The following is a 23,940-nucleotide window of genomic DNA, read 5'->3' on the forward strand; positions in this document are numbered from 1 at the left end:
CCCATCCACATTAGTGTTTCCATTTTGAATTGTTATATTCATAATTGAGCTTACAATTTACTAATATATTTAAATGGCATTAAGGGGGCATTTGCAACAAAGCAAAAAAAAAAATCTTGTATCTCATTTTCATCTTTGGCTTTGTCTTCGATTGTGTATATTTTTCTTTCCCATTTTGCTTTCCTTTTGGTCTAATCCGCCTTTGGTTTTGCCATCTGCTGTGCTCCAGCAGGATAAACTTTGTTGTTCCATTTCCCTTAGAAAAAGCATGGCTGACAGTCACTGAAAACCGTAGAAACCAAAGTTGCAAAAATAAAGATGATACTTTAAGCTTTATTTAGGTAGAGACTATTCTCAGGATCTCAATGGTATAATATGAACTGAAAGTAATCAACTTTCTACAACCTTTAACCTGCATCAAAGCGGAAATGATTACCCTAAGAAATCTTCAATGGCAATCAATAAATTCTAAATTCTCCTAAGTACAAAAGATAATAACATTTGAGTTTGCCAGAGGCCCAGGGATTGTGCTAATAAGCACTTTATACTAGTTTATTTAATCTTTTTGAAATAGGTTCTATAATCATTCTTTTATTTTTTTAGTCCATGAGGAAATCTAGGCTCGAAGCTAGTTTAATGGAGCCAGGATTCCGGGACAGGTCTATCAATGGACCCTAAGACTATGCTGGGCCAGAATAGCAGCCTCAGAAGTGTTCGAAAGCATTTAGTCAAAAACCAAATGCCAAGCTATTTACTTTTTCTTTCTAAGGGAAAGCACCACTGTAAACGTAATGTACTGGTTAACTCCTACCTCAGGTTTTTCAACCCAGTCAAATTTAAATGACTGTCCATTCTTTCCTATACACATTAAAATCAAGACATTTTGCCATCATCATCTTTATTAAAATAATCATCACTCCACTATGCACACAATTGTAATTCATTCAGGGAGTAGGTGGGAATATCCATTAGAATTCCTCCAAAATACAATTGTCCTGTTGAAAAATAAGGAGAATGTGTGTGTGTGTGTGGGAAGGGGCAGGATGTGGGGGTGGGGTGGGGCGGAGGGCGGTAAAAATATCTAAGTAGAAAGGAAAAAGCCTGTTAAGATGAGGCTATGTAGTAATAAAACAGATTCCCATATTCCTTTTAAAAATATAAGGATAAGGGGGAGGATAGTTTCCCACTCAAGTGTGGACTTACTTCTCCAAGAGTATAGAGTATGGAAAGGACGGGAAGAAATAGCTTTGGAATGAAGGAACTGACCGACTAACTCAGCCAGGTGGTCACCATCTAGCATGTATTGGTGGCATGTACCCCTGGTATGAGGTGATGGAAATGGCACTTCACCTACGTGGTCTTCTTCCCCAAAACTCGTAACTCCAATCTAATAAGAAAAGCAGAAGTTAAATTCCAAAGGAGCATTCTACAAAATATCGAACCTGCACTCCTCCGTGCTGTCCAGGTCATCAAAAACAAGTCAGAACCATCACAGCCAAGGGGAAACTAAGGAGACACAGCTAAAAGGAAGCTGGCATGATTGATGGCATCCTTGACCGGGAGGGCATTAGGTAAAAACTTAAAAATCCTTCCAAGTGGTAACACATCAACACTAGTCCATTAATTCTAACAAATATACCACAATAATAGACCATGTTAATAACGGGAATCTGGGTGCAAAGTATATAGGAACTGTGTTGTCTTCCCAATTTTTCTCTAAATGTGTTCTAAAAAATAAACTACTTAAAAAAATAAAAGGGTAAAGTGCCAGAATAGAAAAAAGCTTGGATTTCTTTGAGACGCACATTTTCGTTTCACTTTTTAGCAACAGTGTGAAAAAGATGGGGATTTTTGTTACAACTAGCTTTCAAAATTCACTGAACGGAAATTAGTGGTCATATTTTACCGGCTTCAACTGGAGACTAAAATACAATTTGAAGTATTCATTACCTATATTCTGAACCGATACAAAGAATCACTACTACAAATCATATTGGTTTGCAAACCAGTATGGTTCAAAAGAATATTTGCCAATGCTAGGAAAAGTCATAGCTACAAAGCTATTTCAATCATAGAATTTCAGAACCGTAAAGAAATTTAGATGCATTCTATGCCAACCTCCTGAACTTAGTGCACTAACAATAAAGGAAGTGATTTCTTCACTGTCAATCTACCAGTTAGAAGTAATTGGCAGTCTGGTCTTTTAATTCCCAATTCTAAGATCATTCCCTATAAAATAATTCCATTCTGGTTACTGATGTGTCAGAAATATCCAATAATGTTTTAAAATGGCATTCAAATGTCTGAATCTCTAAGTGTATTCTATGTAAGTGGTATTCTTTGGAGGGGCAAGTAGGGTGGCAGGAAGGGATGGGGAGGCCACCAGTGTCACAAACTCTGCACTCATATCATCCTTGGACACTACTCTGAAGTTTTTAAGTTTTAACTAGTCTAAGTTCTACAAAAACAATTTTCATTTACATTTAGTCTCAATGCTGTACAGGTAGTTCAAATTATAGACAAATTCTGAATTTAGTGCACTATTTATAAACAAACTGTACTTAAACTGCCACTACTACATAATATATAGCAAGTTTGGCTTCTCATTATTGCACCAAGAGGAATGTGGAACAGAATACACATCAAAATTATGCACTGGCAAATACTGTGATTTGAAAGCAAAGCAAACAACTTTGAATTGGTCATTTAACTTCTGACTGCAAGAATATTTTAGTTCCTAGACCAGAATTACTAACTCTAGTACCACTAATTAAGATAAAGTCAAGCAAATAAGAATTAGAGTCACAACTACAAGTATGCGGATGAGATGCAAAGCCTCCGATCAGTGACCAGTGAAAAGGAGGCTTCTGACGCTGCTGCCACATGGGACACTTGGGGTAATTCGTAAACTGTGCCCTGGTCATAGGCCAACAGTGTGGCCTGTATTGGCGGGTTTTGACAGCACAAAACTGAACTCTTTGGTTTTCCCCCATCGGAACAAATACCTTAGAGAACCCAGAAATGATCAATGTCCCATCCAGAGTCACCATGATCCTATCGACATAAGCTCTATCTATCCCAAAGGATAATGCACAGACTGAGAGAAAAATCATTCCTTGGTTTAAAGAATGGGGGATTAGACAGCTGGTGACACCACTTACATGAAAATAAATAGGCCTTTCTCTTTTGCTCTAAATTTAGTATTAAGAGCATGTGATTCTGTAAACTCACTTATGTGGATAAAGATTAGGATAAACTGTTATTCTCCCTCTTTAATTTCCCCACTTAATTTAAATGGCCAACCAAAACAGTGATATAATCTATTTGTACTTGAAAGATGTCAATCAGGAAATCCAGAATACAGTCGACAAAACTGTTACATTTTCTGGCAGACAATACATATTTATAAAGATAAAATGGAAACACAGATATGAGTGAACAATTTTTATTGAAACCCTCAAAGATTAAAGAGGACCAAATGGTGAGTTTGGGTACCATAACAGAAAATCTCACCTAACTGTACCATCATTCACAGGAATGAACAAACCCAAACACGACAAAATTCAAATTCTCATGTAACTGCTACAAGTGAATGTAAATGAACTAATCATTTTATCATAACCTTTTCTTTAATCATACAAAAAAGAAGGGAATTTACATGGCATAACAAAAGATATGCAAAACTTAATGAAAACACAATTCTCTTAAATTTCTCAAACTTATTTTTATAGGATGCTGAACGCACTTGAAATGATTACATGATTTAAGCTGATTCTTTTTTATTGCAAACTGCTTTAACATCAGCTTAACCTCCATGCATGGTATTCAAAAAGAACACAGCTTTTGAATTAGAAAGATCACTTAAAATGAGGAATTAAGTATTGAAATTAGGAAAAGGCCGGGTTTCTTTTGAAAGGAATCTTCAAGTACCAATATGTATAGAGAAAAGAATACTAATTTTGGTTACATTTTCCCCTTTACTGTTAAATATACAAACTATAATACCTTTCAAAATAAAATACCCACATAAGATAACTTTAATAAGAAACATTCAAGACATATCTTGGAAAAACATTAAGCAAGAAATTTACCGGGCCAATCGTGTCTTAATTTGTGATTATTCAAACATCTGATTATGTGTCTCCTGCTGTAGAGCCCAGGTTCTCTCCCTTTTGGTCCCTCCAGTTAAGAAACATTCAGTTAGTTGTGCTATTGAGACAACCTGTGGTAATTTCACTTAGAGGAAAAACATTTTGCAGTACACTGACAGACCAAGGAGGAAGAGAAAGTAGGTGCTCTGAAGAAAATTTAACAGAGGGAAAAAAAAAACCACCGATTGAAAAGATAAAGTTCTTATTTCCAAAGGAAGGCTGCACCCATTTCACTTAATAGAAATCCAGGTGAAAGGCACTGGGATGTATGCCTCATGATGAACAGACCACCCTATTACACCGGACATTTCTGAGTCGGCTATTGCAATCAGCCTGCTTGCTGTGTTTCTGCGGTATTTCTCACACAGAAACCAAATGTAAATTAAACAAGTTTCAATCCATTTATAATGTAACTAGTTTTATAAAAATATTCAGAGTTGCTAATAAAGCACCAAGAAAAAGAGAACCTCAGAGCGAGGACTCAATCCTTTCTACGAGGTCACCCCTTTATAGTTTTCTCTAATAGGGCCTCCAGGGTGACAGCAGTCATCTTTGACATGTCCTACCTGTATAATCTTAGGGGCGTAGAACACTGCCGTGGTTACTATACCCAAATGCCAATTTTCATTACAAATAGTTAAGAGACATGTTACAAGATTTCATGGCTTACTCTTAAAAAGGTAAAACAGGTGCAACTTTCCTTTAAGAAAGTCTTTATTTTGTAAAATACCATTAATATTTTAATGTTCCCTTCAGTAAACACTGATATAACTACAACGGGACTACCAAGAACCTGTGAAGTAGCTACGATTATCTACAAATACTGTATTTTACTTCACATGAATACAGTATTTGTACATTTTAAGAAAACATTGTACAAAAAATTATATAAATGAAAGCCGCAAAGAAATATGTCACTAAATTTTTGAATTGAAGTAACCAAATGAAAACATTTCTGAACATGATGTAAACATAAATGGAGTAATGCAAAATACCAAGGTATTCAAATCTGCTGTATTGCTATTTTCACCCTTATCGTATCTTTCTACATAGCTCTCTCCTTTTGGAACAGTAATATAAGGGGCAGTACATTATCTTCATAACCTTATGCCACCAAATCAGTTATACAGATGCTTGACACATTTAATCATACAAAATCAATTTGTTTCAAGATACAAAATTAATGTTGATATGTAATTAATGAAAAAAAAGGATGTTAAAAAGATAACTATAAGAATACCCAGATATATGCTGTATTCCCATTTATATAGATCTGATCAATAAAAACATCAACACATTCACTTAGATACTGATTTAATCCATGGATCAAGGCCATATTTTCAAAGTATTTTAAGGATGCCAGGACACTGCAAAAGCTGGAGAAAAGAGTTGAGGAACAGTATATGCTTGCTAAACAAGACTATGTTTATTTAGCTAGTGAATACCTACAGTAATTAATAAAGGTTTACTTCATGATAGCAATCAGGCTCGCAAACACCCAGAAATCGGAATTAAGGGTTTTAAATGTAGTTATAAAGGTCATAAAAAGTCTGATTAGACTGAGGTACATTTACTCAAAATTTTGAGATTCATTAATTAAGTGGTAGCAAACAAAAGAACTTCTCAGACAAATGCACATTTTTCAGTATACACATTATTGGGGGAAGGAGGGGAGAAGAATGTGCATTAACTGGTGAGATGCACCAAGCTGCGTATCAATATTCTGTTACACCAAACAGTTTGAAGACAAGGGAAATGTTCTAATATAATCTCAGATTATGTTTCATTTGGCTAAAATAGAGCTTAAGGTTGCTTTGCCATATTAAAAGTTTACTACAATAATTTTTCACATAAACATTTAGACTTGAACTCCAGGACTAAATATGGCATGATTATTTTGCTTTTAATCTGTCAAATAGCTAAAAATCGACAATTTAAAAACTACAACAAAGAAAAAGTTGAAGCAGTGTGACTCTTACATCATTGAACCACTTCTAATGGTTAACCGTTAGTATTTAACAAGTTCAAACAGTTAATGAATCCTTGCATTCATTCAGTCTTCTGTGCCTTAGCTAGGATGCATAATTACAAAAGACAGCAGATACTGGGAAAAGCTGCAGGACAGAAAGTGCTTGAGGAAGTTACAGTTCTCAAGTGTGTGTGGTGAGAATATAAGGGCAGATGCGCTGATGAAAACCATTACAAGAGTCAATTCTGTGTTAAAGAGTTCAAAGATGTCACCTTAAGCAGAAAAAAAGCTTTAATAACGTCTTCTTTGACTTATTAGGCATTTCCAAAGTCTACATCATTAGTGTTGTAATTCTAACAGGACATCTTCATATGGTTATTGTTTGTTTCTATTTCTCTCCTGAAAAAAAAAATTAACAAAATACCATCATTAAACATTTAATTTTAGGTACCTATGATGTAAACCACCTCCATAAAAAGTTCAAGTACTAAATCAAGTAATTACTTAAAACCGACTTACTAATCCCTATACACACCATACTGGGATGACTGCCACAAAACATTTCAAAGTAAAGAATGCCAAACATTTCAGTAGAGTAAAGGCCCTGCCACAGCTTCTTTCCCCACAGCATTTTGATTAAGGTGAGAGTATTACAATAAAGTCTTTCTAGCCCTTTCAATAAGTTTTTGATGGTGAGGTATCAAATACACTAAAAGTACTCTGTAGCAATTTGAAAACTATTGGCTGAAGTAGTTAGGAGGAAAGGAAAAGAGTTGCATTACATTTTTAGCTAATAAAAAAATACTTTGAATCACAAACTTCCTCCATATCATATTTTCACATTCATCATAACTTTCCACATCAAGAAGTATTAATATTTATCAATAATTCCAAGAAACCCCTCACAGGTTAAACTGAGTGATGTTTTCGTGTTTATGAACCAAATATTTACCTATAATATTTATATCTTCCAACTGAATGCATCATGTAGTTTGTTTTTACCATCTTGTTTTAATGTGTAACTCAAACTTCAGCAAGCATCAGAATCACCTGGATGGCTTGTGGAAACACAGTATCGGGCCCCAAAAGTCTGAAGCTGAACTTGGGAGTTTGTATTTCTAACGAGTTTACATGTGATCCTAATGGAACCTGCTGGTGCAAGAACCACACTTCGAAAATCACTTGTGTTTAACACATTATAAGACTTTGTTTTCACTATTCCCATTTTATTTTTCATGAGTAACGCGTTCCATAAGTAAGAATATACTTTGCAAACGGTCAAATTAGTTACCCATCCCCTCTGACAACCATCAGGAAGTTATATTTTAAATTCCAAAGAGAACTTTAAGTTCTTTGCTATTAAATTCCTTTTTTTTTCACATAAATATAGCCCTAGAACTTGAATACAGTATTTAAAAAAGAAAGCTAATGAATGTCCCACATGATAACAACAAATAAAAATTTCATAGATTCGTAAGTATCAGTGAGATACTCTGAAATTAAAGAATTAAAAAAAAAGAGCTACCTAATCAATTGTTTCAAAAGGATAAGGAAAAACAAAAATCAAACAAAAGAAGACCAAATAATACTGAGTAGCAGGAAACTGTAGCTAAATTTTACAAAGGCCCTAAATAACACTTTTACAAAAGAAAACGGATTTGTATGAGAAATTGTGAAGCCCGCTTTAGAGAGCTAAACATATAACACACTACTAGGGATGAAGCAAGAGGATGTAACGGCACATTGCTTATTCTTCTTCATAAAATGATCAAAACTAGAGAATTCATCAACTCCATGAAGAGCCCCAGAACTACAGGAAAAAAAGGCAACACTACTTAAGGATGTAAGTAAGACAGAGAGGTATAATTCGAGGGAAATAATGCGTTGTATCAATGAGGGTCATGTGTTATTTAAATACAAGCTAGAGATGCTGTTTCAAGTTTGATCTGTAATCAACTATGCACTTTAACTAAATCAATAAAATATATAGATTACATACATAAGACATCTGTGTATGTGATGCACAACCTCTAACTCAGTAGATAAGAGGAAAATAAAAGACTCCATCAATCAAATAGGACAAAAGGGGTGGGGGGCATGAAGCTTGAAAGTTCTAAAGTAATTATAAAGCACAAAATAAGATGGCAGAAATAGTTATATCATTTACACATTTATATCAAGCAATCAAAAAAGGTAATTCATCAATGAAAACACAAAACAGTTCAGATTTTAAGTTATTTTTTTAAAAAATCCAGTTATACATGATTTACAAGAAATAAAACATAAAGACACAGAAAAGTTAAAAGTAATGAAAACAAATCAAATGAAGGCTGATTCTATATTAATATCAGACAAAATGGATTTTAAGGCAAAAACCATAGTTTGAAATAAAATGATCACTACATACTGGATAAGAATTTTTTTTAAAGCTGTAACAGTATTAAACTACACATACAACTTTACATATATTAAAAGTTCAGAATTACAAAGAAACCTGACAGGTTCCTAATTATAATGAGAATTTAACACACTTCTCTTAGTAACTGGTAGAGTAGACAAGTTAGTAAAAATATAAATTAAATATACAGAACACAGAAAGCTGAGCCAAATAATTAGAGTACACACTGAACAACCACAAAGTGACTATATGCCAGACCAGAAAGCAAATCTAAATATCAGAGTTCCATACAGATCATATTTTCAGATATAGATTTCAGAAGCAGAACAAACACATAATCCCAACACAATAAAACCTTACCCACATTTGGAAATTCTGAAACAAACTTCTAAGTCTCCCAAAAAATCATAAGGGAAATTTGAAAACTTTTACATCAGTACAAAAAAAAAAAAAAAAAAGCTACACCATCCCCAAAATACCTAAATATTTACATGCGTAGAATTTTTTTAAAAATTGAAAAATAATAAGCTCATCATCTAACTCAGTGTATTAGAAAATAGGTAACAGTAAGCCCCCAAAAGTCGAAGCAATGAAATAAGATAGCAGCAGGAAAAAAAAAGGAACAGAAAACAGAAATAGAGAACCAAAGAACAAAAACTGAAAGCTGGTGCTTTGGGAAAAAAACATCACTGGAAAAAATTTCTGGAAAGAATGATTTAAAAAAAAGGAAGCATAAATAATAATATGATGAAGTCTGACATAGCTAAAAAATAAAAATACTATTAATGCCAATATGGCCATATGGAAAAAAACCCTTACGACAAAAATCAACTTCCTAAAAATACTATTTACCAAAATAAACTCAAGAATAGAAAACCTGAAGAGAATTATAATAACTAAAGAACTTAAGTCAACAATTAAAAATCTACCCCAAACAAAAAAGCCACCAGGCTCATAAGGTTTTGATTAATTGTCCCAGAATTGGTAATTCTAAACTTACACCAACTGTTCCAGAGACTAGGAAAAACGGGACTATTTCCTAATGTATTCTGAGGTTAGCAATATTTTGATACTAACCCTGTCAAGCCTGAGTAAACAGTCCCATCTCACTTGTCACAAAGGATCTTTTAAGGGCTGTTTTGCGGGTAACAGTGTGTAGAGGAACAAAGGTGGGCAGGTCGGCCAGTTAAGAAGGCTAGCACAATAATAACAGCTCTCTGACTGGGGTGAAAGACAGAGGTAGTGAAAAGTGCTTGGATTCGGGAGACATTTTGAAAGCAGAACCAACGAGACTTACTGATAGACTGATTAGATATGGGGTGAGAAAGAGAAGTATCAAGAGTGAGACCAGTGTTACAACTGGAAGGACAGTGATGCTCTCTACAAAGATGGAGCTTTGGGGCAGGCAAAGAAACGAGTTCTATTATATTTAAGATGCTCATTAGACAAGTGATGCTATCAAATAGGCAATCGGATACATGAATATGGAGGTTAGAGGAAAGGTCCAGCATGAATATGCAAATGTGGAAGTTCTCAGCATGGTGCATAAATGTCTATTAATAAAACTCAAATCCTCCTGAAGTCTACAGTTGCTGACTCTCATTTAAGACAGCACATATTACACAGCCGACATGGTAATTACACATACTGGTATGTTGTTGGGAGGTAACACAGGGAGAAAGGTGAGAAAGGGAACCTGAATTACACAAAAGGAGCCATGGTCCAGTACATCTGGAGAAAGACTAAGCCTCTAGTGAAAATTCAGAAGATGACACTTTAAACATGTACAACTCTTGAGGACACAAACTTTCCAAAGTGATTTACAGAACTCAATTTCTACTTTTACTAATGATTGACAATTCAAAAAACAATTTGCAGAGAGGGTCCCTTCTCCCTCCCTTTTTTATTACTAGAGCTAGGCCTCAACTGGGCAGATTAATTTTTGCTCTAAAAGATGTATTAGAGCAAATTGTCAGGCTAGGTCAGGGAAACACGGTATTGGAGTGCAGTGCTTCTGTGTCTCTGGCATAAGGCTTCTTTCCCACCCTGAGATGAGCAAAGGCACTGGAGACGAACATATGATCTAAGGCTAATTCCCAGATATTGGCCTGTGGAGGTGAACTCCAGGAGGAAATTTACTTGCCAACCCATGTTTTTTTGACAGAATTTATTAACAGATGAGTTAAGAAGGGAAGAGCCAGAAAACAAAATTTTCTTCAGTACCCTCAGAGGGGCCAATAGCTTAACATTACAAGCAAATACCTTATTCCCTTTTAATCAGCTGTAGGTTTATCACTATTAGCAATATTTCAGTAACCAGGCCTGAGCACAAATGAGACACCAGGGAAAAAGAAACTGCCTATCTAAGAAGCAAAACCATCCACAAAGAAAATGAGGACAAGCACTCAGAACGTAAGTACAATAAAACAGAACTGCTGAAGAAGGCAGTGAACACAGGGTGGAGACCGCTGGCACGCAGGCACCTGAGATCCAAATGCAACAAAGACCCTACCTTAGAAATCTGACTTTCAAATTAAAAATTTCAGTAGATAACTTAAAGGGAAATGGTCACTGCCTCAATGGGGGAGTAGAATACTAAGTGCAAGAACTATCTCAAATCACAGAGCAGAAAAAAAAAAAAAAAAGCTGGACATCACAAAGAAAAAAAGAGAACTGAAGAACAGATCCAAGACAAAATGAATATTCTACAAGAGGGGAAAAAGAACAAATGGAAGAGCTAAATAAAAACAAAAAAACAAAAAATCTGCAAATTCTTTGGTATTCCTTGCTGCAGGAGGTGGGGCTTAATTTTCCTCCTCTCTAGAGTGGGCTGGACATACTGACTTGCTTCAAAGAACAGAGTATGCAAAGGGAGAAAAGTGACATTTTACACTGGAGAATCCTAGCAAACACAAGCTGAACCAAGTAATCAAAGTTAGTATCACCAGCAATAAGTTATGTATGATCAGATGAAGAGGCACATCACTTATGTGTCTTCTTCCCAAAACCTGTAACCTGTCTAATCATGAGAAAGCATTAGGCGAACTGACAAGGGACACCTTACAAAACACCTGACCAGTAGTCTTCAAAATGGAAAAACCCTGAGACAAGGAAAGGCAGAGAAACTGTCATAGCACGGAAACTAAGGAGCCGTGACAACTAAGTGCAAAACTGCTGTTCCAGATCTTGAACGTTTCTATAACTTTGCAAGTTATATAAATGTCTAATTACTATGTTGTACACCTGAAACTAATATATTACATGTCAACTGCAATTGAAAAAAATGTTTTAAGTCTTTAGTTTAACAGTAGCGTACCAATGTTAATTTTAGTTTGGTAAGTGCAATATGCGTATGATTAGGTAACATGTTGATATTAGGGGAAATAAAGGATATACAGAAACTGATTGTATTATCTTTGCAACAAAATTATCTCAAAATAAAGTTTTTAAAAAATCATAATTTACACTCCCAAATATTAAATATATTGCCGCAGAAATATGAAACACATACACGTTCTACAGGGTATTATTTTAATGGCTGCCCTGCTACTTTTTGTTTATGATAAAAGTGTCACTTAAATTCTGCCTAAGTTAAAACAGTGAAGTATCAGACTATATTTTTAAATTTTAAAAGAAAAAGGTATGCACGTTCCAAGAAAAGACAAAGTTTATAGATGAACGATGACTGAAGTTAAAATACATGATAGGTTCAATTCTTCAGGAAATTTAATGACTTAACAGAAATGAAATCTGCATAGATTGGCTGACAGGACTGGAAAAATTCATGCTCAAAGAGTAGAACAAAGGCAGTAACCAATGGATAAAATGCCCAGCTGTAGGGGGCGGCCAGTTAGTTAGGGTGCGGTGCTCTTAACAAAAAGGTTGCCAGTTCGATCCCCACATGGGCCACTGTGACCTGCACCCTCCACAACTAGATTGAAACATCTACTTGACTTGGAGCTGATGGGTGCTGGTATAATCTCATGGGACCTCCTTTGTACATGTGGTCCATCACTGACTGAAACGTTGTTATGGGGCACATGACTATTATAGTTAGCAAATTTCTACATTAAGAAATTGCAAGCCAAACTTCTAAAATAAACAAAGTAAACAAAAGATAATCCAATAATTTAAGTTACTTCCTGAAACTTAAAAGTATTTTATATTCACTTAGAATTAAACATATGTTCCTAAAAGTAACATGGCTGCTGAAGAAAAATAATTAAAACACCATTCACTTTAATAATGACTGTTCATACCAAATAGATATGAAAGAAATATCTCCCAAAGACATATAATTAACCCAATAAACTACTGGTAGATCATTTACTAAAAACTCGTAAAATTCTTTATCAGCATTGGAATGTAACACAGACACCATTAAACCTTTCCTATGGGGCAACAAAACAAATCAGTATTATAAAATGTTAACTGAAACACCTCCTTTCCCACATTTGGCTTATCAAGAATATTTACCGAGTTCAGAACAGAGCATTAGTATAATAAAAACTGAATCATCTTGACTATTCAAAATATCACCCAATGTTTTTTCGAAGAATTACTTAATTACGTAATATAAAAGTTTATGGTAGTTTCACCCCGGGCCAAAAACTATTTTCTAGAGAAATATTCTTCAAAGGAAAAGCAAGATTTTACATACTGAATGTGTTTATGTTAATCACCATCAACTCACTAACAGAGAACTGCAACCATAGAAAAGTTTAAGGCAGGCGAGGCTAAGCTACGATGTTCAGTAGGTGCAGTGTGTTAAATGCATTTTCGACAGGATATTTTCGACTTACAATACTTTTATTGAGAGGAAAACCCACTGTACGTTGAGAAGCATCTGTACATACAGAACTGTCAGAAAACTGCTTACTGTTGTCACAGGAATAATTATTGAAGTAATTTCTTGTATATTAACACAAACTTGGTTACTTTGAGACAGACCTAACATCTCATCCCAGAATCAGTTATTACAATTGTGAAACAAATTCTATCAGATAACTAAAATTTACCCTTTGGAAATACCCAACAATATAAAATAGCATATGTGACTAACATACATAGAAGATCTAGAATTAAAACTGTTTAATAGGGATTTTATTATAATTTTGCCTTGCTTGTTTCTGCATAAGCTGCAAGGCTTTGTCTCTTTCTGAGGGAATAGGTAAATGCCATATTGTGTAAGTTCATCTCAGAGTTATAGGCAATTAAAAACTCTCCCCGTCTCTCTATGGAATTAAAAAGCTATTAAACTAAAAATTTCACCTCAGATTGTTTCCTGATTAATAAAGATTCATAAGAACCAAAGAATATAGTAGGATCTAAATGACTCACATTCAGTACAACAAAAGTTCAACTTTATTATTCAGGATTATCTACTCAAAAGTAGACTCTAATGCTATGTGGATTACTTGATATTATTAGTTCTTTGTTTTCCTTCTTTGATTTTCCAATTAAACTAGCTTTATCATTAGAATACATACAAATAAAAATAGCAAGTTGAAGTAAAAACTCATCCTCCTCTAGCCCTTTCTATTTTAAGTTCTCCTGATGGGTTGCCACTAACTCTAAGCACACTAATACATAAAATTCTCGATTTATCAATTCAGAGACTATCAATTCCTACTATATGAGTAATTTATCACAGCTGAATATGTTGTATTGTCTTTCTCTTCCCCCTCCCTACATTAGGAGCCACACTATTTTTATTTCTAGTGACTGTCCTTATGACTTTAAATAATATGCTTAAGGCACAATCACTTGATATCTCTCTATAAACAATTATCTGTCACCTTTAGAAAGAGAAAATTAGTGCATTCACCCTTCCTCAAACCTTTCTTTCTCATTCCGTATCTTGTAATATTATGCGTAACTATAATTAATTCTTTTATATTCTATTGTCCATTTCTACAAATGGAAAAATCAACTGGCAGCACTATGTAACCTGAATGATCAAGTACATTAGTTTCTAAACACAGTAATTAAACCAATAAAAAAGAAAAATTATGACATTCAACTTTCCAAAAGTCCTATTCTCATAGAGCTTATGGTCCAATGAAAACAAAGATTAGCCAGAAATTTTTTCTTTTTAGCTTCCTTCTATCTCCAAGGTCAGTGGCTCCCAAGTGAGGGCTCATTTCGTTTGTTAGGTTTCAAAGACCACAGTTCCATTTAACAGAAAGAGGGGAGAGGCTTATAGTCTTGATACACACTATATATATATATGTGTGTGTGTATATATATATATACACATATATATAAATATGTGTGTGTGTATCTATATATATAGATAGATAGATACACACAATGAAGACCAGTCTGATTCAAAACACACAGAGTCACTATTGAGGCACATTTATTCTAGTACCAGGTGTTATTACCTTCCTTGAATTTTTTTTATTCTACTGAAGTAGCTCTTCAAGTAACTTTCCCACAAAGGGCACGTGGCTAAGCAATTACTTATGTTGCACTCATTGGTATAATTCAATGCTCGTCTTTAAAAACATAATATACCCCACTGCCCTTCACCCCAAAATAAGATTTTACATGTGAATCTCCAGAGCTGCAGATGAGAATTCCGATAACAGGCTGATTCTCCTCGCTTTGTAAGTAATTTGTCTTTTGTTTGGAAAGCTTTTAAGATACCAAGATATTCTCTTTAATCCTGTCTTTTTTTTTTCTTTTAAATTTTAGATAATCCTATTGGTCACTTAGTGAACCTATCCTTCTGAAAACATGTATCTTGGGGATCTGGAAATTTTTCTTGAATCATTCTTCCCTTTGTTTTTTCCTGTACTCCTTTAAACACTCGTTTAGAGAAAGAGGACCTCCTTTCCACATCTTTCACACTTAATACGTTTCATCTCTATTACTCCACAGTTGGAAATTTCTTTGATTTGAAATCCCAGATCAACCGCATCTAAAACATGAACATTTTATTAATCTGCTTGCTCACTGCTTTGTTTTCATTCTGACAATCACATTTTTCATTGCCAAAAACATTTTCTGGTTTCCTTTTCTTTTTACATTAATCCTAAGAACAAATCAAATTTTGTTTTGTATATTAAATTATCTTCTGCTCCCTGAATTAAATATTTCTTTTAGTGGGTTTGTCTTGGTTTTTCTTTCATCAAGCTTGGTTTTAATCAAACACACCAAAATTATGTATTCAAATCTAAGAATGAAAAACTGTAAAAATACTACAACTAGTATGAATTTCTCCTACAGTTCTAAGTTTCACCAATACCCTTCACACTAAAACAGAGAGCAACTTTGTAAGTTTTATATAGTGAGACAGGATATGTCTTGTCTGGTCAGCTCCGCCATAGGGTGCTTTCCTGAGCAAGGCAAGCTGGGGAATTCCTCCACTGCCAAAATAACCAGAAGAAAAAAAAGTAGCCAATAAAAGACTCAGCAATGACAAGACAGAATTAGCTTCTTAAAGTCCTGTCTATCACAAGTAGACTCAAGAATTTAAAGGAAAACACGAACACAGTCTAAGCAGAGAAATGAAAAGAAAGCAACAATAACTACAGACCTAAGTGTAAAATTTTAAACTACAAAACTTCTATTAAAAAGGGTAGGAAAAAATTTTTCCCAAATTTGAAGAAGGCAAAGATTTCTGAAGTCAGGTAAGTATAAGCCTTCTAAAGTTGTTCTTATTATACAAAATTGTTTTGGCTCTTCTAGGTCCTTTACGTGATGTTAGCCTGGATCTTAAATTAGGAAAAAAAAGGGGGGAAAAAAAAAAAAGCTTGAAGGACACTGGATCAACTGACAGAATATTGCAGTTATATACGAGAATATCCTTATTCTCAGAAAATATACACTTTTGGGGGGGTAAAGAGCTATGATGTATGGAACTTACTCTCCAATTGTTCAAAAAAACAAAGTAAACTGGGAAGAATGTTAACAGGTGAATCTGGATAAAAGTTCTACATACTATTTTTATTCTTCCAAATCAATTACAAATTATTTCCAAATAAAAAATGAAGAAAAAAATATTCCCTCATACTGCTGCATGTAGCTATACAGTTCAATCATTCCACGATGTTATTATATAGCATCAATGCATTTTGGCCATTTTCTTGCTGATGGACATTTGGGTTGTTCCCTATTTTTTACGATTATCACCTGTGCACCTAAGAATTCTTGTCTTCAGGGATATATGCAAAATTACTCTAAGGTATCTATCCAGCAGGGAAACTGCTGAACTATAAGATACATGAAATGTTCAGTTTTATAAGAAATTGCAAAACTGCTGCTTCCCCACACAGCTGTACCAATTTAATGTTCCCATCTGCAACTGTAGATTTTGATCTACAGTCTCTCTGTACTATCCAAGTTTGTAATTTTGCCAAATAGATGTAAACTATTTTCTCATTATAGTCTTATTTTGCATTTTCCTAATTATTAAGACTGAATACCTTTTTAAATACTTATTAGCTATATTTGTTTCCTCTCCCATGAAATGTTTATCCACATATCTTTTGCCCATTTTTCTATTGGGTTATTTATCTTTTTTTTAAAGTGATTCATAGGAGTTTTATATGAGTATATTGATACTAATCTTTGGTCAGTTATGCTCAAATTTTTCCCAGTTCCTAATGTTTTTGTATTTTCTGATGAACAGATTTTAATCTAATAAAATTTAATCAATCTTTTCTTTTATAGTAAGTGCTGTTTTGTGTCTTATGTAGGGAAACCCTATTTTACCCAAGGTCTGAATGATATGGACCGAGGAAAATGTAATCTTCACATATCAGACGCTTTAAAAATTTCAGTAATACAAGACAGATGTTAAATAATGACTTGCAACTCCTTTTATTTAAAAAATTAAAAAAGCATAGCAAGGAAATCCTAGCAAAACACCATTAATTTATCCTTTTTTGATAGAGCCAAGGAGGACCTAGAATAGACAGGAAGAACATCCTTCATCACTGGGATGTCAAGAGTACTCAAAAGCAGTTTTGCTGGAAAGCCAAAGTGTAAATACAAGAATATCTAAGAGGAAATCTACAAATGAAAATCCACAAATTCTGCCTGGACAAGGGGTAACAGCACAGGAATAAAATTGGGCATGGACACATGATACCTCAAATGCTACACAGTTAATAAGCAGGGAAAAGCGTTTCCTGACATGGTGGTTTCAACCTCAAAGGAAAGTCAGAGTTCACCTTCTGGAGTATCCACTGTACTGGCTCTCCCTTCTTAGTCTTTCTTCACAGGCTCGTGAATTGCTTAACTGGTAAAGTTAACTTACATCATGCCTCTCCCATCTCCACATTTGCAATAGGAAGAGAATATACAACTAACATCAAGCATTAAAGTACAAAACCCCAAACAAACGAAAGAAAAACAGAAACAAAAAAACAACAAAAAAAATCACCATATTTTGGGGCAAATACCTGAGTGACCTGGATGATCGATCCTCTTCCTTGCTCAATGATGACAGAAAAAAAAAAAAAGCCAAAATGAGTCTTAAAATACTTTTTCACAAGAAAGGACACTAACAAAACTGAGTCCAGATCATGGCTGCCAGAGGTTAGATTTGGGGAAGGATGTAAATACAAAGGAATAGTACAGAATAGTTTTATAGGGATAATGGAACTATTCCTGACTGTAGTGGTGGTGACACGAATCTACAACTGTGCTAAAATTCATAGAACTGTACACCCCCCAAAAATTGAATTTTACTGTATGATTTAAAAAACACTTTAAAAAAGGGTATGTCCATGAATATTTATAGGAGCTTTATTTACAATCTCCAAAAACTGGAAATCCAGATGTCCTTCAAAGAATCAACGGATGGATACACTGGTAAATCCATACAATGAAATGGTGTTTAGTAATTATAAGGAAGAATTGATATACAAAAAAAAACAGATAAACTGCGAAGATATCATGCTGAGTGAAAGAAGCCAGTCTTAAAAGATTATACACTGTGTAATTTCACTTATCTGACATTTAGAAAATGCTTTAGACACAGAGAACAAATCAGTGCATTAGGGGGAAGAGGGAGGGGAACACTGGACTATAATAAAAAGCAGCAGCAAAAGGAAAATTTACAATTTCACTGTATGTAAAAATTAAAAAGGATATGGAATAGGAAAATGCTTCTATAAGCTGTGAACAGTAACCTTTGTGCTCAATAAAATCAAGATGGACTCTGGATCAAGAGATTCAAGTAAGAAAACAATCAACAGGTAGATGTAAAGGGGAGATAGATGTGATAAGGTAAGCTTAAAATAGCACTGTCACTGAAGAACTCAAAACCTAACAAATCACAGAATCAACACCAAGTAAATCGTATCAATACCATGGAAATTCAAATCAGAGATTTTCGCAATGCAGAAAAAATAATAAAGAACCAGTGGCACTCAAGGACAAAAGATTTCAACATATTTTTGACATTATTAGAAAAAAAGAAAATGAAAACAAAAACTGGCCTGTAGACAAAAGATTAAGGAATATTCTGAGAGACCCACACTGTACATATTCTAAATACAGGTCCATATTGCAAGAATAAAGAAAAATCTTCTATGCATATACAAATAGCTATTTCCAAAGAAAGAATATTTAGGCTGGCCTCAGACTTCTCCGTAATATAAAACTATACTTTTATGTAATATATATAAGGATGACCTCTCCTTAGTGGTATGAAAAAGAAAAGTTAATATTTCCCTGCCATGCATTTTTTTCTACCTGAGTAATCTCATCCCACTTCTGTGCAATCAACTGTTTATGAACAACAAGCTCCCACATCTAACTGCCTAATCAACAAGATTTCACTGTCTGTTATTTCTCAAAGGCATCTTAAAATCAGCACATCCTAAAATGAAATCATCACCTGCATCCCACCTTCCATACCCCAAATCATTTCTCCTGATCCACTATTTGTAATGGCAGTTACAAAGGTCGAGCAGAGCCTTAAATAGTCATTTGTATTATTCCAAAGCAGTGTTTCTAACAATTCAGTTCAGCAGCCACTAGGAGCAAAATCACCAAGGTGCTTGTTTAAAAATGTACTCTACTAAGTCGCTTACCAAGTACATCAGATTCTCCTAGGGTGGGTCTCAAGCACCTGCATTTTCAAGAAGCACCCCACGATATTTATGTGTCCTAAAATTTCGAAACTACTGGTCTAGAATCAATGTTAACTGAAACAGTTCCCTCTTTTGCAAAGATTAAGAAGCCACAAGATACATATGTTCACACACAGATAGGCATCACTATGCTGTATATTCACTTAAGACTTAAGTTCCTGTTTTATCTTAATTTCTATGTACGAACTTTCCATAGCAACAAACATTTATTGGAGAAGCTTCTAACTTTATCCATGCTTCATCTGCAAAGAAATTTAAATGTACTGTCTATGGAAATATCTGCTGGTTGCCTTCTCCATCCATTTTCTTTTCCTCCTAAAAACAGCACCTTCCCCCACACCAATTTTCTTTTGTAGTTTGAAACAGGAAACATTCCCTAGACTGTCTTGCTGTGTGTGCCTTGTGATCAAATATGGCCAATGTGAACAGTGAGTAACTTCTTGGGATATATTCCCTTTAGAGTCTCAGAGAGACAAATACCAGAATTAAAAATCAAACTCTGCAGTCTAAATCTAAAGCCTATGTCTTCCCAACTCTAAGCTGCTTTCCTAAAGTCAAATCCATAGTATATTTTGTACAAGTGCTCTAAGCGCACAATTATAAAAATACTTCAAGAGTTTTAGGGGGAAAAAGTCTATTTTATTTCTCATAAATACAAAATGAATATTCAAACATCTATTTAAAGGCTGTTTCAAACTCCGAACACATTTTCCCATAAAATTGTTCAAGACAGTGATTAGTCCCTTGTCAGTTCTTAAGTCTGCTTAATTATAAATGCAGAACTCACTGAGCTTTGATGAACACGACTTAAAGATCTCTATCACCTGAGGAGTATGAAGAATAGGCAGGAAGCAAATTCAGAGTAAGGGTTACCCTTGAGAAAGAAAGAGGAAATGATTCAAATGAGACATCATAGGCTTTCACCAGTGTTTGTAAAGTTGTTTCTTAAGCGAAGTGGTTGGTTTCCTTCAAAGTATTGTTCTTAAGTTCAGAATGTAATACGAAAAGGCGTTAAATACCCTCCCATGTATACCACCCCAATAAAAAGATCCTACACCAAAAAGTACTGTACTCTTACCCTACGCATGGCTTCCTCCTCTTCTTGACGCTTTTCATAATGTGCAAAGTCATCAAAGATTGAGGTGGTATGCTTGAAAGTAGCAATTATTTTAAGCACTTGCTTAGCTTTTTCTAGGGGTACCTCTTGAGTGTCCCTTGAATTGGTAACTGGTTTGTTGTCATTATTTTCTAAGCGAATATGCCGTAATTGGTTATTGGGAACATCTTTGACAAAGATCCATTTAACTTCAAATTTGCCCTTCCACTTATCCTGAGACCAGACACCAGCATATGCATTATAGTCCACAACAGACTTCATTTCAGCCACTCCACAAAAATGTCCACTGCCATTCACACTGAAGAGTAAATAGAGTGGGCCTTTCCCATTCAGGGAACGGTAAGCTGCATCCAAACGCTTGTTCCCATGCTCAGTACTACACCAGATAGAGTACTTAATGGAACGGTGAATGTCATCCTCAGAGTAGCTTTTAATTATAAACACACGTCCATTCTTCAGGTTCCAGTCAAAGTCTTTGGGATTGTAGTTGTTTATGGCCTTTAGCTTTTCCAGCACTGGATGCACTTCTACACTAGAAGGTGAAGCACTGACAGGAACAACACCTAAACCAAAGTTTTCACCGCCCGCTCCATTGTTCTGGTTGAAGCCGGCTCCCCTGTTCCGAGGAGCCACCCAGCGGTTCTGCAGCTGCTGCTGTTGGGGCTGCACTTGGTGAGGCTGGGCCTGGGGCTGAGGTCCTTGTTGCTGCTGTGGTTGTGGCGGCTGAGGCTGCTGTTGAGGCAGTTGGCTTTGCACCAATGGTGGTGGTTGAATTAATGGCTGAGGCTGCTGGATTATAGTTTGAGGAGGCAGAACTGGTTGGGTTGGTGGAGCCTTTACCACGGACCCCTTTTCATCCCAAGTTCCAATATTCATGTTGTGTTTTATGGGCGGGGGTGGCACAGCCGAACCCCCAATTCCCACATTGCCCTTGGGTTTCAGTTTCGGTTGAGGTTTGGCAGGCTTCCTGGCAATGGCCGCCCAGGAGGTTGGTTTAGGTGCTGCACTGCTAACGGGGGGCACACTGTTGGTCGCAATGCTCGTCATACCACTGCTGCTCAAGGCTGTTCCTACAGTTTTTGTCACTGCGGCCGTCAGGTCACCACCAATTTTCAGTCCAGTCATGCCTTGCTCAATACTGCTAATGCCAGGCACCTTACTCAAAGTGTCACTGCCAAATCCAGCCTGTCCGTCAGTGATAGCTCTCCCAAGAGAACTGGGTGGATAGCCGTAACTGCTACTATAAGCAGAACTTTGTGTTGATTGTCCCTGAGATCCACTTGTCCCCCATGTAGAGAAATCAGCATTACCAGGAAAAAAGTTAAATCCATGCTGACCAAGAAATGGAGGGGTATTTCCTAATGCCCCAGGCTGACCAAATACACCATCTGGTATATAGTGATGTTCGCCATTACTCATTTGTCCATAGGTTGTCAGATATGGCATAGGTTGGTCTCCAGCCGTGGACCATGCTGCTTCCCCAAGAGAATATGGAAATCCAATGGATGGAGCATAGTAACTAGGCATGTATGGATCTGACATTGGTGGATAGCTGTTACTCTGGAAAACAAAAGATCATAATCAGGAGCGAAATGTCTTCTGAAGAGTAAGGGGGAAAAAAGACATCTGAAAGATTAAAGAGTTTTAAATAAATGAAAAATACATCCACCTGTTCCAAATAAATAAAATTAAAATTTCAAATCCAATTTTATCAAGAGAAAAATTTGCTGATATTTTTAACTTAAAATATTGTTTATAAAATTACAGGGTTTTTATTTTTTTGGTGGGGGGGAAAGAAGATGGGGATTATTTTTGTTTAAAGAGCCTGGCCCTCTAGCACAATTTAAAAATACTGCACTTCCTACAAAAGGTTGATTTATAAATTTTGAAGACACAAACTGATCATTTACAGCCAACATTACTTTAAGCAATTGATGTAGATGAAAATTTTTATGTAAAAATTATACAAATCTGGAGACTATACTAATAATAGAGAAATTAAATTATAGTATATCTATGTTATGGAATCCAGTTCAGCATTTAAATTGTGTACTTTTATTAAGACAAAATAGAGAAAAGCTCAAACTCTGAGAAGGAAAAAGATTCAAGATCATACCTATAGCATTCTCCAAATCTGTTTTGTTTTGCTTGCTCATTTTGAAAAAGAAAACACTAAAATAGTTTAAGGATTTCTTTGGAAAATTGGTTACTTATGCCAAAAACATGTCTGATAATCAAGTTTCACTCTTTGATTTAGGTGTGATTTTTTTTAAAGCCTTGGATACAGCTTTAGAATTTGTAGAATAAGCAAGGGGACAAAATTAAGCTAATATCCAGTTAGGGCAACTAGTACTCCCCTTGCAAAGGTCAACACCATTTTGAAGGCTGAATAATCATTTAATTTATACAGATATTCTAAGCTACCCAGAGCAAAGTGTTTACCCCTTTTTTTCCCTCTGTTACTCTCTTGGGACTATTCTGCCACTGCCTTCCCACTCAAGACAGTATTCTAATATAAATTTGTGACAAAAACATCACAGGTACTACCTGGAATGCATTTTAGTTTTTTAAAGGCCAACAATCATCGAAAACAGAGACACTTTATTATTACTACGAACTTTCTTGTGACACACCTTGCAACTGTTACAACTGTCCACTGTCTATGAGAAAGCTAATTATTTTTGTCTTTGAAATGATTCTGATATAACTAAAATAAGAATAACTTAGGATCAAATAAAGGTTGCATTTCAATAATAATTATAACATAGGTTTATTTCCAGTCAAGTTTGGACTAAAAAACAAAAACAATTCTGTCACTTAGTACTATTAAAAGAAAAAAAAATGACTAAATACACTTGATATTAAGTACATTTTACTGTATTCAAAACTAGAAATACATGTGTTACCATTTACTAATTTAGTTGAATAGTCTTGAACCACACTGAATAATTATTAACTATATTTGAAAATATATTCAAATGATGCTCACATTAGTATAAAGGAAATGAAGAGCATCTCTGAAATCACCGTAGCAGTGACACCATTAGAGACCGACAGTAGAAACACTTACTGACTGCTATACTGAAATACAAATATAAGAGGAGCCTGAGGGAAACTCAAAATCACCAACAATGGTTTTCAAAGAAAAAAATTCTTGAAGAAATTAATGAATAAACTTTACTAGCCATGGATAC

At 35.0% G+C, this 23,940-nt stretch overlaps 1 protein-coding gene across 9 annotated transcripts in view; it reads right to left on the reverse strand.

The window, feature by feature from the left end:
- Positions 1-3,429: 3,429 nt before the first annotated feature.
- YTHDF3 (YTH N6-methyladenosine RNA binding protein F3) overlaps positions 3,430-23,940 on the reverse strand; it is a 33,884-nt gene continuing 13,373 nt past the window's right edge. For 4 of the 9 annotated variants that reach the window (XM_033126094.1, XM_033126095.1, XM_033126096.1 and 1 more), the window contains 2 exons: positions 20,708-22,306; positions 20,400-20,503 (listed from right to left, as the gene is read on the reverse strand). In XM_033126094.1, the coding sequence (XP_032981985.1) occupies positions 20,450-20,503; positions 20,708-22,306 (1,653 nt within the window). In that variant the 3' untranslated portion in view covers positions 20,400-20,449. Of the gene's footprint in view, positions 6,520-20,396; positions 20,504-20,707; positions 22,307-23,940 lie in introns of those variants that run through there. The other 5 variants (XM_033126097.1, XM_033126101.1, XM_033126091.1 and 2 more) reach the window with 3 other exon arrangements.

Source organism: Rhinolophus ferrumequinum, chromosome 14, assembly GCF_004115265.2.
Source record: "Rhinolophus ferrumequinum isolate MPI-CBG mRhiFer1 chromosome 14, mRhiFer1_v1.p, whole genome shotgun sequence".
NCBI classification, from domain to species: domain Eukaryota; kingdom Metazoa; phylum Chordata; class Mammalia; order Chiroptera; family Rhinolophidae; genus Rhinolophus; species Rhinolophus ferrumequinum.